At 37.3% G+C, this 17,480-nt stretch overlaps 1 protein-coding gene across 1 annotated transcript in view; it reads right to left on the reverse strand.

Moving 5' to 3' along the window:
- LOC128011333 (integrin alpha-5) overlaps positions 1–11,525 on the reverse strand; it is a 47,650-nt gene extending 36,125 nt beyond the window's left edge. Inside the window, exons 1-2 of the mRNA XM_052593608.1 lie at positions 10,353–11,525; positions 9,593–10,066 (exon numbers count right to left, since the gene is read on the reverse strand). Of these exons, the coding sequence (XP_052449568.1) occupies positions 9,593–9,789 (197 nt within the window). The 5' untranslated portion in view covers positions 9,790–10,066; positions 10,353–11,525. The remainder of the gene's footprint in view (positions 1–9,592; positions 10,067–10,352) is intronic.
- Positions 11,526–17,480: the final 5,955 nt, after the last annotated feature.

Consider the following 17,480-nt stretch of genomic DNA (forward strand, 5'->3'; position numbering starts at 1 on the left):
CAGAAGTGAAGCCTCCAAAAAAAATCACTCAGAAACGCAAAGTAAACAGAATCAGTTTTGATTTTACTTTAAGGAAGAAAAGCTATGTTAATTAACACCCCTTATGGTATCTCTGAAGCCCCTTTCACACTGCGATTCTGGAAAATACACGGGTAATGTGTTCCGACAATTGTTCCCTGGTTGCTAGATTTTGCCCTTTTCACACTGCCAGGGATTACCCGGAATGTGTGCGTGCGTGCGTTTACATACAACTCGTTAAAGGTCCCGTAAAGACACATGACATCAGGATGTGACGTGTAATGTACGAGTCGAAAGCGCTAGGCATGTTAACTTTCACTTAAGCTGGTGAACAATCTCCGTGTCTGCGTGGAAAGTGAGGAAACAACTGATCTCTGCTTCATTACAGTTTGCACTTTTTTTTTTGTTTGTTATTGTTTTTGTCGCGAAGGCTGATCTGCCTTTAAAACACCTGGTAAAAGAGTCACGTGATAATGTGCGTCATCCCTACGACACACCCTTTACGGCATTAGTGCTGTTTTTTGTTCATACAGAGCTCGTTCCGGGACTGAACCCGGCAATGTTACTAGGTCCCCAGAAATCAATCTCGGGACGTGTTTGAGTTCACACAGAAGGCGACCCGGCAATGTTCCGGCAATTTTCTGGGTCCAACGTGCAGTGTGAAAGGGGCTTGAGAGAGACGACCACCGACTCCAACCAAGATGCAAACACCATTCTCGGTGTGGCTCTAATTAAGCTAATTGAGTTAGTCTGAATATCTGGCTGGAATATGTTACCACTAAAATGCTAAACTTGCTAGATACTCACCACTGAAGGCAAAGGACGTCTTAAGAGTTAACCCATCGCTTCTGAGGTTTGGTAATCAGACCAGAATTAAAGCTATAAAAATTAATTGGCGCACCACATATATAATCTATTTAAATTGTGGTGAGAAAACGTCGGGTGAAAGATGCTGATAACGCAAAACTAATGGCACTAATGGTTAGAGGCCATCAGATGGCAAATGCCTTAATTTCCACCACCTTCTGCTTAAAACATTCTCCCACCCTTTCCACACTTCATTATCGTCCAGCTGTTTAACTTATGTCACTAGAACGCTTAAGCTTGCCAAGAAACCACACTGGTTGCTAATGAAGGTGCAAGAAAATCACAAGCAGACAAAATACACAAAACCTCCATCTGCCATTATTACATGACTTTGTAAATGGCACCGAAAACTGCATAAAAAAAAAAAGAAACAATGAATTTTAGGGGAAGCTTTGTATACTACATTAGGCCTTTTTAGCACATTACTGTTTGAAAGTTTAAGGATATTATATTTTAGATTAAAACTTTAATTCAGGTAGGATGCATCAAATGAATCAAAAGTAACAGTAAAGATTTTTTGATTGATATTTTCTATCCATCAAATGTTTCACAGTTTCCACAAAACAAAATCAAACTTGATAAGAAGAAATGTTTATTAATCATGACACTGAAGACTGAAGTAATGGATGCTGAAAATTAAGCTTTGCCAACATGAGCATAGCAAAATTGCTGTTTAAAATAAAACATTTCACAATTTTACTGTATTTTAATTAAAAAAATCCAGCCTTCCTGAGAATAAGAGACTTGTTTTAAAAATATTCATACAAATCTCACAGTGCCCAAACTTTTGAATGGTGTTGTGTTTCCTATCTTTGTGTGTCAAAAAACAACAATATCAATCAAACTAACTGGATTTCAACATGTGTGCCAAGAACAATTCATTACCATCAGTCACTTCTGTAAGTAACTTTAGTTATTTGTGATTATCCAAGTTTTCCCATGGCCACCAGACATATTAACAAGACCGTAATTCTTAAGACTGATTGCAGTTTGTGGCCTTAGGAACATTTTTGAAACTATGCTCAAACAAAGTTGAACAATTATCAAGCTATTCAGAGGCAAGCAGAATTTGAATGTTGTTATTAGCAAAAATGGTTACAGTGATAGCACACCACGTCCTCCCAGAAAATATGGAGGGGATCCAACACAAAGTGTACACTGTTGCAACTCTCCGACATCAAGAAAAATCCAATGACCTCAATGAACTAACATTTTCAAAATCAAAAGAAAGCCAAAGTGAAATTCAAGGCCCGGACGGTTCGTTTTTGGGTGTTTTCCTTTGCGCGACGCCAGTGAGCATTAACTCAGATGCCAGTCTGTCTCTGCATCGTTAAGCAGCTAAGCGGCTGTGATGGAAGCAGTTAATAATGAGATGGATAAAAGTGGGCAGAAGAAGAACTTTCTCTGGCCCCCGTCTGCTCGCTAGACCTGATCTACACGTGCTCTGTTCTGCTGTCTGGGAGTCGCGGCCCAAAGATGATGAACAAAGCAGTGACTGCTGGGTAAGCTGGCACTGGGGGACGACAGCTCACTCACAAAGCTGGTGTGCCAAGAGCCCTGAGGAGAACTGCATAGGAATGGAGGAAAACCAGAAAGCAGTCACTAAATATCCTTGTATTAATACCAACAAATGAAGCTTTGCGCAAGAAAATGAAACACTCAGTTTGTGAACTGAACTGAAAACTGAAAATGAATAACGCATTCACTTATAGTCAAACTGTTTCAAAGTTTGCACAATGCATTGGAATGTTGCAAGATGCAACAACCTTTAGTTCCAACAATAAAAAGTCACAGCCTCGTGTAAAAAACAAAACAAAACAAAAAACACTTGTGCAATGTCTGCTCCAGTGCTGTGCTGGTCTGGAATAACCGTTAAAATGGCACACATGCCCTCGGCTGTTGATCTGATAAATGCCCCCACCCTGTTTTAAACAGGCAGATTTTAAATGTCACCACAAAATCATTTCCTCCCAAAGGATATGGTTGAAATCAACATCGGTACACCGGGTGCTGAGAGGTCAGCCATATCTAGAGCACTTGGCTGGACTTGCAAAACGCCAGCTCTGCAATACCTGTTATGCCAATTAACGCAATAACTATCAAACCAGAGGGAAGCTGAAGTGAAAGCATAATAACAACATGCTAAAGGGTGCATTTTAAAAAAAGTGAAGAGTGGGAATTTTGTTAAATTTGATGTTCATTTTTTTTGGTCTTACACTCAATACACTTTAAAGTGCACTTTTTCCCACTTAAATCTTATGGCTAAATAAAATAAAAAGACACTGAGATTTGTCATATCACATTCCACACGAAAAAATTTCTATCCTTATGTAGTAAAACATCTAATATATTCTTGTAGATTAAATTACAATATTTGTAAGCAAAAATTGTACTTTTGCTTTTTATAAAGCATCCACGCAATTAGGTGTCAGTGCTAAGTCTGAAATTACCATCGTATCCACTAAATGAACTTGGTGTAGATCAGACAATGGCTACCCTTATGAAACAAAAATATATTGCAGTATATTGGAAAATTTTATGTAATATATTAGGCATATATTCTTATATATATTTATTTTTTCCAATATATTGCAATATATTGAAAGCGGCAATCATTTGTATATTTTGCAATATATTATAAAATATATGTATCATCAATATATTATTAAATGTATTCAAATATATAAAATATTAGAAAATAAAAAGGGAAAATAATATATTACAATATATCACAATATATTTAAAGAAATATATTGGTAAATATATTTTCCTTTCGTAAGGGTATGTCCATAATTGCATGCTCTCTGATAAGGCACTTCTTTTAAATAAGTAGTTACTTCGTGGCCATTACGAAGTATAGATGCTTGTAGTATGATTGTCATCCAGGTATACCATTCTCGCCATGTCTTTGTCATGTGAACTACAGCGACAGTTGAGTTGCTTCAATTGTCATTCACAAATCTTCTCCCATGGCCTCATGGGATAGTAAAGTGTCCGAAAGTAGGAAGTCACCCAGGTACTTTTTGCATTCGTTTAATGAATACTGTGAACTTTTCTCACATACTGTTTTTTAACCAAATACACAACAGGAAGTAGGTTATTCCATTTCACAAACAGTCATTTTGCTGATTTTAAGTAAGGTTAGGTTGTCCCCTCTTTAATAATGTATAAAAGTTTACACTTCAAAAAGCATACAACCTCTTGTAGGAGAAAACGGTCTGAAAAAAATGCATTAAAGAAAGCACAAACAATGACATTCGACTGCAAGCCACATTTTCATATGTGACAGGACAACAATTTCAACCACCCCATGAAATTTACATAAACACAGACTGTGGTTTTACCTTTTAAATCTCTTGATACCAAATTGTAACCACAACCCCCGAGAGCTATAATTCACACATGCACACAGACCAGAAAACATACTATAGCGAGTTGCAACTGTTGGCCGTCGACACCTCTGAGGGAGCTTTCTCAGCATGGAGTCCCATCTTCACACTTGAAAAGAGTAAGAGGGGCCATCAGGAGCAAACAATTCGCATCAATCGCTCACCTTTGCATGCTATGCCTTGCGTCCTTTGTTTGTAATCCTGCAGGCAATAAACAGACCATCTAAATGCTGTCTGATTGGACATTCATTGTCATTGCCAGACCAGCAGGGGCCTGATAAACCAAAACAGAACAGATCAAGATGATAATGATCTACCCAAAATGTACATCAGGAACAATGGAGATCTGCAATAGTCCAAGCATCAACCCCAGGCCATTGTGGAGCCCAAGGGCAATGCGTCTACAAAGCTGACTGGGTCATTTGTTCTACCGTGATCGAACACATGCCTGTTTTTCCACCACATGTACACCCTTGCACACAAGAGCCTATTATGCGAGCCTGCCAGGTCCAGCGAAGTCATTAAAAGCAGACAACTTGTCAACTGTAAAGACAATCCAACCCACAGTCCCAATCAGCTAAGGTTGCACCCAAATAGTGGACTATAATTTTACAACCGGCCAATCTGATTGACACTACCATCACAGCCAAATGTCATCGGGCCAAAGGAGCTAAACAAGGTTTTATCAAGAACCCAAAAAGCCGAAACATGAATAAATAAATACAGATTTAAGTCACATGGAAAAGTTTCACTACTGAACCGACGCACAAAGGCCTCTATTGTACGGACTCCATGGAAAACACTAGTCGTCGTAGGGAGAACCTGGGTGAAGAATAGCTTGGCAGCCAACGTACACACACCCATCTCCAGCTGGATGCAAGACTACAGACAACACAGTCTAATCCATGGAGGAAGACTGAAAATGATAAATAGCAAATGAAACCCTGGTAGAGCTGAAGTCGATCTCTGTATTTAGCAAAGGCAAACTGAACTCAGGGACAGAGGTAAATATTGATGTAACAATGACCTTCTTAGAGAGAGTAAACTTTGTGAGAATGTTGACCACAGCAGAGGATGATCTACTGTACATAATATCAGGGCCAAACCATCTATGATGTAATTCCAATGTACCATTCTATTCAAGCATACGATACGAGACAATGGGACGTTCTTAAGAACAAATGTCTTCAAAACTTCAAAGATACTGCAACTAATCACAAGGTGCTTTCTACTTAGAGTTTGATAGATGGAAAAGTTTAAAATTATCTTAAGAACTTTATTAATTTTGTAAGATTTTTGTGAATCTAGCCCCAGGAGGTCATTATCAGTAAAGTGCCGAAGGTTTTGATAGTCAACGCAACCTGGTAAACCTCAACTTTGTGAATCTTTTGGTAATAAAACAGACAGAGGCAGGTGAGAAAGTTTTTGGTGTTTTTACAGTAATATTCCTGCCATTGTGGCTGTAAATTTGTTGCCTTTGGCCGCGAATGCAGACAGTCCAGCTCCTCGGATTCAACCACAAGCTTCAGACGGTCGCCAACAATCATCAAACACCAAAAACCATCTTTTTGAACATCATAAACACAAAAGGAATTTATGCATAGGAACACGTTATTCTTTGAAAACAACACTTATCATCCGGAGCCACACAAATCCCAGCAGGAACAGAGATGGTGGTTTTCGGTTTCTATTGTTTCTGCAATCCAAACATTTCAAATAAAGCCATTTCGTTTTCTGACATTCAAACCTACATCCAGACCCTGACCTTTACCCTTTCACGGGACGGAGGATCAGCTTCTTATCCAAAGGTAAAGAAGACAGAGTGAGGAATGTGGTGTACATCATTTTTGGAAGTAAAATAACTGTTGGGTTTCTGACAAGAACATACAAGGAGACACTTGCTGCAATAATCAACTAAAGTACTTGAGAATCTCCTCAAGTCAAGTTATCAAGTAGGACATCTAGCCATACTTTTTAGGACAAATTAGGTTTATATACCAGACCAGAGGCACATATGTACTGCACTGTTCTTCTCTCGGCATTCAAGAACCATAAATTTCTCTTCCATGTATACAGTTGTAAAGCTCCCTGACACCAAGATCATGAACCCTGTCCTCAGGCAGTTCTCAGTGGTGGTCTGCATACTGGCTAATTCTATAAATGCGTGCCAAAGAGTACTATTTTCCTCAGACTATTAGGGAGTGGACGAGGCCAGGAGTGAATGTTTCGTAAAAGAAGAAAAAAAGAAAGAAAGAAAGATTTAGAGAGCTAGAGAATGAGGGAGAAGAACATGCAGGACAGAGAGTTTATACCTGACACCAGATTCTTCATTTTAAGAAAAAGAACACAGAGTCTTCAGACTGCTGGCTGCCGCTGTTCAAATGAAGTTTGGAAGACAGGCTTTTCCATCCCACTTTGACTATGATTTCACTAAAATATACGTAAATCAATCCTCTACTTTTTGAAACTCAGAATAATATGGAGGCACTCCACTGGATCTTAAACTGCTGGAACTTATAACTATGGCATGATGTAATAGAAAGATCCAAAACTACATATTTTAACTCAGTCTTTGTCCTTCAGACCACATTCAGCACTGAATTTCTGAAAAGCATTGTAAACCAACGAAAAGGTAGAAAACATTGTCTCCAGTCGTACATACAATCTAATTAGGTTCACAATGCTTTTGGGAAACACATCCCAGACCTGGTTCTAAGGGGGTTTTCCATAAAATACATGTTTTTGTGCTTAAAAAGATGAAATCCTGTGTCAAAGATGTTCATCTAAATGTGTACATATGCTAACAGTTAAAAAAATATTTAAACCCAAAAATGCACAGCCATTCAATAGGGTAACGGTCAAAAATTCAACAAATATAGCACACGGCTAAAATATAATGCCATAAATTCAATTTAGTGAACGTGTATGTTTTGATAGCACTCATATTTTAGAGAGGATCTAAGATAAAATGATTCCTAAATTACTTGAACAAAATTAACTTCAAAACTTAAAAAAAAAAAATTATAATAATTTATAAAAAATATGATTAATGAATGAAACACACAAGACCAGTTAGTCAATTTCGGTAGCCCATAGACAGCTAATGGTCGACATACAACACTGGAAAATTAAGAAATACACATTCTATCGAACGCCTGGAAAGAAAACTCTTGATATTGTAACATTCTTTCACATTTCACTCAGCCTCCAGTTTGAGGCCCATCCATCCTCCTCTACGACGACAACGACATCTCGGGAGTGAAAAGTTCAGATGAAGTCATCATTGAGAGAGCTGCCTCTTGCCATGACTTCACTGTTCATAAGAATGAGGCCAAGATGCCGTGTAGGAGTCTGGGGGCGTACGGTCTAGAGTATTAGACTGAAAGCACAGGGTAAGGAGTTGAAATACCATGCCGAATTACATCATCATAGACCCAGAACGGAGAAACACACGCTTATAGGTGCGCACCCACTCCTCTGACTCATTCCACCATGCGTCATGCACCAAATCATCCGCTGCTTCTGAATCTCATCTTTGCCAGACACATCATGGCAGACTAAAACAATAGCTGGAGGGTCTGCCTTAGAGAAAAATAAGCAAAGAAAGACAATAAGAGACTAAAGTGAGAGGAATGGAGAAGTCTCCCTGAAAATAACACACTAAAGAAACCAGATCCAGCATGAGCCCACTCTGACTAAAGCCCCTCTACAGCTGCTCACGGCCAGACACAGTCCAGCAGACAAACACAGATGGAGATGGCTGATTGTGGCGTGTTCTAGTCAGGGCATGCGTGAGTTGATTAGAACTGCAATCATACCTCTGAACAGTGCCGCACAGCTGTCTGCAGCTTGAAAAGAGAGTAATGCAGCCAAAGGGCAGGGAAACCCAGCAGATCAGCATTATGATTGAATGGCATGCCTCCTATTTCCCCTTAGATTTATAACCTTGTGTCCACGGAGATCATATCTACAGGTGGAAGGTGATCATGTGGTCTTGCAATCAAAGCTAGATTACATTTACGATAACTGCTGCTCCATTCAACAACAATCTCCATTCAAAGCTTTGCCAAAGGCAGACTGCAGGTATTTGGGCTACATATAAAATCATTTATGCGTCACATTGGCTTAGCATTACTATTCAGTATGCAAGCACTTAAATGGATAGTTCATTCAAAATTCTGTCATAATTTACTTGCATGACCTTATTTTCCTTGTGGATAACAAAAAAGTTATTCCTAAAAATATGTTTGGTTTTTTTTTCCATACACTGGAAGATGGTAGAAAATGTTGATTCGGACTCCTTTAGCTTTCATTGTATAAACAAAACCAGTTTAAACACTCTTCATAATATCTTTATGTTCCACAGAAGAATGTCTTAGAGGTTTCCACCCACATGATTAAATGATGATTTTCTTTCATAATTATAATAACAGGATATCTATAAACTCACGATATCAGCCAAGCAATGAAGCATCGCTTATGATCAGTCTTTGACCCTCAAAACATGCATTCTGTGACTTATCTACATCATTGAAAAAGTTCAGGTTTTTCCCAAGGGTTACTCATAATCTAGCAAAGTTCATCTCTGAATGGTTGGAGATTCTCCTGTTAGATGAAGGTTTAAGTGACCATAACACATGCAATCAGGGATAATTATGGGGGGCAATCTTCATTCCCCTTTAGGAGAGCTGGTACCTTACTATGACATCATTAACTCTAGTCAATTCCTATTTATAGTAAAACCACCAGCGATGCCGCCGACAGAGGCATTGTCATCCCCTCACATCTAAACATGCACACAAACTTTAGGCTTGTGGTAAACAAACAGAAAACCATACTGTGGTGATATGCTTTGATCTGAATGGTATTGCACAGACTGGGCTGAGATTGTAAACAACAGTTGGGGGATACCCCTGGTTTCATTGCCCCAGAGTACATTAGAGACCCCTGGTTAAAAAACTTGGCTAGTCTTCCTTCATTACTTTCTCAGATTTTAATGATAGTAACCCTTCATACTATGGAACTGTACTTCATACTGTGGTAAAACTCTATTTTGAGGTCAGATAGGTGTTTCACTACATTAGCATTTCTATGATAAAAATGCATATGGTAAAAACTTACATCGACACAGTCATATCAGGATAAACAGAGAGGACAAACACACCAATACGTGCCATTTAACGTTATTAAACAGCATTTACATTGCCTGTAATTAAATAACTGTATATTTGTGTACTTGGTCTAGTTGTTGGACTTTTCTTTGAATGCACGCCAAGCCTTTTTAATTTCAATATATAAAATCAGAGAAAGAAACCTACCTTGAGTCAGTCATGTAAAAGTCCACCGAGTACCCGAAGTAGCTACCGTCTGGTCCTGTATACACCGCTGGGTTCTCCACATCCAAGTTGAAGGCAACAGACAAAGGTAGAAGAATCAACAGTGAAAGTCCCATTGAAAAGCAGCTCGGCTTGTGTGAAGACGCTGAAGTCTTTGGACGGTGCCTTTTGCAGCCCATGGTAATCGATATGTCACAATCCACTTCTTTATTAAACTTCTTTCAGAACAAAAGAGGGCACTTGAGCGGAATTCTCCTGAAGATGCTTCCTTACGCACAGCGCATGCCTCAGTGAAGCGTATCAGTCTGCTCCTTATTTTTCCAAGCGCTCTGGTACCGCGCCTCCGTCTATCTGTCCCCTTCTCTCCTTTCTGCGTCCTCCCTCCAGCTTAATTGAAGAGGGTATTAGGAGGAGGTTCAGTTCTTCCACTCGTGACAAACTCCCATAGAGGTGGAGCTTAAGAGCACAGTTCACAAAGTGGAGAAAAATGAGCGGTACAACAGAGTTAGATAACTTAATTAATCAAATGAGTAGACGTACGTTGAATTTTTTTAATTATTGCATTTGACATTTTTGAAAGCTGATATTTAAATTTTATTAAGTTTATTAAAAAACGTATAATTACATTTAAAATTTAGTATTCTAATAATTATGTTCAATGATACACTGTGCCATTTAAAGCTAAATTAAATAAATAAACAAACAAACAAATAAATAGGAAAAAAAACGAAGAGACACTTACTTGTCCTTGTAGATTTCATATCCTGAAAGGATGATGTCATGACAGTTTTTACTTATGGTTTTAGTGGGCCTACATAATTTAATGGTTTGATGTACGGTATAAGAACGCATCATTAAGAATTATCTACGGATAAAATAAAGTAATGTTCACTAAAATTAAAATAAATAAATAATATAGCTTAGAAGAAAAAAAAAGTAGAACATGTGTGACCTGTTCAACAGTTTATCTGTCCACTTGATGGACTTTTTGCATGGTGGTCAAAGATAACTGAATGAATGATTAACCTTTTAAACAATGAAAGAGCTGTTTTCAAAGTGCGGTATCCTCCAAAAAACGATCTCCAAACTTGTTGCCTTCAACATAAACCTTCTCAGCATCGAGATATAGACGCTAAATGCTGATAAAGCTTGCCAAGAAAACCATCCCTGATTTGGAGCAATACTATAAATTCCACGTGTAGGTATTAGACTATGAGTCCGTTTTAATTTGGAGAAATGTTGTTTATGATACACAAGCCTGTACACTGAGCAATCTCCATTTATAGATCTGACACAGTCAAGAGACGCACGGAGCTGGGAAACTGCGCGTCTCTGAGCTGTAAAAAGCCACCACACCGACTGGAATTAGATTGTGTTGTTTTAGTTGATTCAGCCTCTGCCCAAGGGATTGAAATGGGGAGCCAAATTTGGCTGTGTGGCTTCAGGGAACTCTCCGTGAGAAGCCTTCTATTTGGGAAAGTAGGGTGTGAAGGGGGAGCTCACAGCTGTCGGACCGCAGCCACACCACTTTTAACCAAACTTTTCGTCTTGTTTAAATTCTGACCGACCACAAAATGTTATTAACTTCATCCTAACGAGATTTAGTTCGTGAACGAATCTTTCCATTGAATCCAACATATAAATGAAGCACAAAGTGAATCCTAACGTTTCGTTAATGAAAGCGATGCTCTGTACAACTCACCGAATCAACTAAGAATCTCGTTCTAATACGCACAAACCACACATGAACATATGTGGTTTCAATAAAAATATTTTAATAGAACGGAAAACCACTCATTTGATTATTGTTTCATTAAATATCGCGTTATTGAAATGTTTAGATCATGTAAAATGCCACGCTGATGGGAATGACGTGAAAATTGCGGAAAGGCGCAAAGAAAGAACCACTGAACCGGAAGTTCGAAATGATTCTTTTCGCTCGGAAAAAAAGATACTCACACTTCTCGTCACTAATTTAAAAGCGTTATCAAATTAGACTGGCCAAAGTATTCCTAAAATCTGAGTGCGTGAAATGTTGGCGATCGCGAAAAAAAAAATCTTTAAATTAGACTGTGTGACGCCTATGATCCAGTGCTTGATGTAACGCGTCATCAATGCATTTTTAAAGTCATTGTTGTGTAAAAGCATCAAACTGGCATTACAAAAAGAAGGTTCAGAAAGAAATATTTTGTTTGATAAAATGTATTACATATAGCCTACTCTTTTGGACCATGTGAGTAAATGATGACAGAACTGTCATTTTTGGTTGGGCGAACTGTTACTTTAATAATTTATTTTCTTAACTTTATTATTATTACTATGAAAATTTGAAATTATTTCTTTAATGAAATTATACTCTAAATAATAAACTAAAACTGCCAGTAGGTGGTGGTAAATGTCTTAAGTCATCGAGTCATTTATCATTCATTTGATTCGTTCAAATGTTTGATTCATTCAGGAGTGAAGTAAATGGTTCTTTATGAATGGTCCATTGAATCATTGGGCTTGTTCGACTTGAAAACATTGAATCATTGGGCTTGTTCGACTTGAAAACATTGAATCATTGGGCTTGTTCGACTTGAAAACAGACAACATTGTGTCTAAAATAACAATATTGACTTATTAATGAACTGTTGTATAAGATGAGTATCACATTGGCACTGCTGTGATGTTGCACTTAGCCGACTTCTCGTGTGATATTTCTTAACTATGTGATGTAAATATGAGATGCAATCTCAAATGGGCGTTTGCCCCACCTTGAATTTTAGGGACATTTTATAGGCTCCATCACACAGTAAGTTGCCTCTAATCATCAATCGACTGTAAATTAAATGGCAGATGATCCACATAGGTCTGGGAGCCCCCTAGATTAAAGCAAGTGCTTTAAATGTGTTAATAATTTTAAAGCGTTATTTTTCTCCATAATTAATCTAATTAACACGTTAAATGTAGCCTAATGGTTTAACGGTAAAATATTTTTTTCTTAAATTAGCCTATACCTCCTGTAATTTGGGTTTATGTCGTTCTTCACTTTTTTACACATACTTGATTTCCATAAAACAAGCCATAAAACATGCAGATTTACTGATGCAGAGTTATACTTACATATACCAATGTATACATGTATCCTGCTGACACTATAAGGGTCAAAAGTTTGAGGACCTCTGAGAGACTTCGGCATATACAGTTTAGAGAGCGATAAATGGTTACATGATCATGCTGTCTGAGAGTCAGCCCTCCTACTCCAGAAGGATTTCCTTCCTATTACCTGAGAGACTGTAAATTCTTGACACTAAACACATTATGTCTGCTGTGCACCTCATCATCTGGCACCTTGAAGAGAATGAATGGTGTACATTTCACAAATCACAGAACAAAGCATCCAGAGAAACACAAAAGGAAAGCCTTATATATAATGTAAGGGAGTCATTTTGAAACCATTCCATGAGAGACCTTTGTACATATCTGGTATTGCAAATGTTGAGTTGGAATAATAGAGAAGGATTAGGTAATGGGGCTGGATGTGGGACAGTTATTTTTTTCATAGGCTCTGCAAAGGGATGCCACATCTGTATTGCTTGGATGTTGTCATACATGGAGGGTCATTAACAAGTTTTGCAATCCATATGGCTTGCTAGATACAGTGTCCCACAAAAGAAAGAAGGAAATACAGTTTTCGAATGACATGAATGCAAATAAATAATGACAGAATTTTAATTTTTGATGGAACTATGCAGCACCTGAAAATAGTCCCAGCTAGTTTGTGTAGTTGCAGCAATAGCAGAGTCGCTGGTCCCTATTTTCAGCTGCTGCGTAATATCATTTTGCCTGCTGCGCCCATAGTACGGCAGCAAAATTCCTTTATTATAACACTGGAATGAGAATATAGTTCCTAGCCATATCAGTCTAGAAAATCGCAACTTTTCATTTTCTGTCGGTCTTAGTACACAATGTAACTACAAAAAGAGTCAAGTTTTAAATGGGAAAAATATCGAAACTCTTTGGTAATTTTTGAGTGAGATGCTAACGGTCTAATCAGATTCATTGATCTATGCTAAGCTAAGCTAAAAGTGCTACTGCCAGACCCAGAGATCGGCTGAATGGATTCGACAACAGTAAAACTCAATTGTATAACTCTAGGGGAGTTGGAAAATGAGCCCATTGTCAAAAAAGTGTAGTGTTCCTTAAAGTTTTCACCCACATAATGAGTGTAGTGTACATAAAGAGACTAAGTGTGTCTGTAAAGAAAGTGATAGCTTACTATTTGGTATCCAAATGACTTTTGAAGGAAATTTGCTGTCCTTGGCTTTTCCATTCTGAGTCAAGGGGTTTGTCATGGATGACTGGAGTCTGGAGAACATTCAAGTCGTCTTTGAGTTTAGATACATTACAAATGAGTCTTTCGTCTGTGTGTCACCATCTCTTGTGGTTTGTCACACTACTGAAAAAAGCACTTCTTGTTAAAACTATATCTGACAGCATTTTAGCACTGAATTTTAATTGTAATCACACACAAAAAGCTTTCTGGAAACATTAGGTTAAGATCCCTTGCTAGGTTTTAAGCAGAAAAAAACACATTTATTTCATACTTCACTTCAAAAACAAACGTGTTTCCTATACAATACTGTTTTACAATATGGCTTTTAAATACATTGTATATTTGGTTCAGCTTTTACTTGGACAGATTTGTAGGTGGGGGACTTACATGCTTGAATTGTGACTTCACAAATGCTGCCATGGCAACCAACAGTGAGCACAACAAAAATAGTGTGAGTGGCGCACGCTGTACTTCAAACAGCTGGCAGGCTGTTTTAAGACAGAGCTATACTGTAAATATTATACATACTCATATTAATTTGCATTTATAGATATATCTGCACAGGTGTTATATTCACATGATACCAAATGCACATGTCCTTCACTTCAAGGCCTTCATGCATAATTGCTTTAAAGCTCACTTAACATTGTGAAGTTCAGTTTCATTTGTTGATCCTAACATGTATTTTACTTAGACTGAATATGTGCAGTTTTTTAAAGAAAGTTTAAAATAAATTCAACTGCAAGTTGCAAGTTAGTCTTTTCTTGCCCCATAGACTTCTATAGTAAATGCATTACTTTAGAATTAAAATTTCTTTATTTACAGAATGGTGGGTGTCAAATATTTTTTAATAATTGACAGCTTCCTCATAACTTGAATTAAAGCCTAAACATGCCATAAATGTATAATTTGATTCGTTATAAAATGTAAGAACAAAGCAAATGTGAAAAAGACAGAAAGTCTCATGTCCTCAGATGTTTGAACTTCAAAAGTGAGAACAAGAAACTGAGATGCTTTTACCTTCATACTAGATTAGTCTTATGTAGTAGTAATTTGATTTTAAAACAAGAGAAGGCTGTTTCTTTGTTTTCTGAGAGAGTGAAGTTATGTTCAAATTTGTGTTGGCAGTATGCCTTAATCTGGCAATCTCTTATCAAGCTCTAAATACACAATCAAGTGCTCTCTTTTTCTTTCTCCCTCTCTGTCACACACCCCTTTACCTAACTTCAGAAAGCTGATATGCATTACACGGACAGGAAATGCCTCCAACGTAAATACCTGCCTTCACTTCCTGCTACTTCCACTTATCGCCTTTCTCATGTAAAAGACGTTTTCCTTTGAAAGGGAGGAAGTTTGGGGAGCTGATGTTGCTGATAAATGCTAACTAACCCGTTACATTATGAGAGTTAGTAGACAGAGTTTAAGGAATGGGATTTTGGCTAGTGGGAGGGTTGGGCTTTCCATTGTACTTGAGAAACAGAGCACAACTGACTTGATCTATATAATTCTAGTGATTTAAAAAAAAAAATATTATTTGTGACAAGAGTCAATATTTGAACAAACCCCAAAACAGGATTTCTTTACTTTATATCATAGGTAGCACTATAGCTTTGGGACCAATTCCCACTGTTGCTTATTAGCATGCCTTTTGTAAGCACATTGGCTGTTTGTCAGTACTTATAAAGCACACATTTTACGTCCCTAATCCTACCCAATACCTAAACTTAACAAGTACCTTACTAACTATTAATAAGCAGTAAATAGGAAGTTTATTGAGGAAAAAGTCAAATGGTTTGTTAATAGTGAGACATGGACCTTAAAATAAAGTGTGACCATAGCATAAATCATTTGTACTACATAAAATATATCTCAAATCATGCAATTTATTGGGAATAGGTGTGTTATTAATCAAAGCGATCAAACTTTGGGTTTAAAAAAATCGTCTAGACCTATACAAATACATTAAGGGATGTTGTTGGTGGCCTTTTCATCTTTTTTTTTTAAAGAACTCGCATTCAGAACATGTCAAAATTGTTTCATTTTAATGAATGGGAATCTCATGTTGTGACCGAGAAACAGTTCTGTTTCCTTTCTTTTCTTCTTTCTTTGATTTGTCTGTGATAAAGTTGAGCGTATGTGGCAGACGGTGCTCTGATCTCCATTTTTTGATGTTGAGTTTGTGATGTTTGGACCTCCTTCAGCTTCTCTGAGTAACTTGCTCCAGAGTTACATTGCTCTTCAAAGACTCATTAGAATTATGTCCTCCTGGAGAAACATTGCAGACTCCATAAATTCTCCCACTGTGTAATTTCATTACTCTGCTCTAGATCTCTAGAAGGTCACCAAAATCGTTGTTGTTTTCTCACTGTTGATAGGTACAGTGACAAACACGGTCTTGCATGTTGCTTTGGTAATAAAAGATCATCAGCCAAGAAAAGTAATTTGAGAAACCAAGATGTAGAGAAATTCAGAGCTGGCTCCTTAAGTCATATTTTCATTTCTAACTAAACATTTCCCCCCCAAGTGTTATTATTGAATTACCTCATTACATTACAGGCTAGGGCAGTTGATCTCAATTGGATTTGCTTTAGAATTTGCATTTTGCATTAGACAGAAACAATGAACACAGCATCAAAAGTGCATGCACAAGTAAACAAAACTTCTTAAAATTGAATATGCTTAATTACTAACATAACATTTGATTCACATACATGCGTCCATACTCAGAAGAATAGATGAGTGGGTCTTATGGTTATATTTGTTCCTGAACAACAAAACTTAAGTCTAAAGTCGCTGGGGTATATTTGTAGCAATAGCCAAAAATACATTGTATGGGTCAGAATTATTGTTTTTTTTTATGTTAAAAATCATTAGGATATTAAATAAAGATCACGTCCCTTGAAGATATTTTGTGAATTTTATACTGTAAATATATTAAAACTTATTTTTTTAATTAGTAATATGCATTGCTAAGAACTTGGACAACTTTAAAGGTGATTTTCTCAATATTTAGATTTTTTTTTTTTTTTTTGCACCCTCAGATTTTCAATTATTTGTATCTCGACCATAATGATCCTATCCTAACAAACCATACATCAATGGAAAGTTTATTTACTCAGCTGGCAGATATTGTATAAAATTGACCCTTATGACTGGTTTTGTGGTCCAGGTTCTCATATATGGTTTGTTTCATATTATTATTTGCATTTAGCTTTGGTTTTTCCCCATTCAGCCGATCACTACAGGAAACCGCTCTGAGATGACATTAAAGTGTTCATTGTTTAGAAACGTTCTTTAAAGAGCCACAAAATGGTTCATGCGTGCTTGTGTTTAATGCACATCCACCAGGATCCCACACTGAGACATGAGGCATAGTATTCTGCATTGAACCCTAGCTCAAAGTTCACCAGGCAACTAATGAGCCACATAAACATCCCACCATGCCATTTACAGCACACATATGTTGCATTATCGTAAGATCAGATGTCATCCATAGGAATCATTTTTTTTTCAGCTTAGTGTTAGTCAATGAAAATTCACTTTTAAAGGCTA

This window comes from Carassius gibelio, chromosome B23, assembly GCF_023724105.1.
Source record: "Carassius gibelio isolate Cgi1373 ecotype wild population from Czech Republic chromosome B23, carGib1.2-hapl.c, whole genome shotgun sequence".
Classification (NCBI taxonomy): domain Eukaryota; kingdom Metazoa; phylum Chordata; class Actinopteri; order Cypriniformes; family Cyprinidae; genus Carassius; species Carassius gibelio.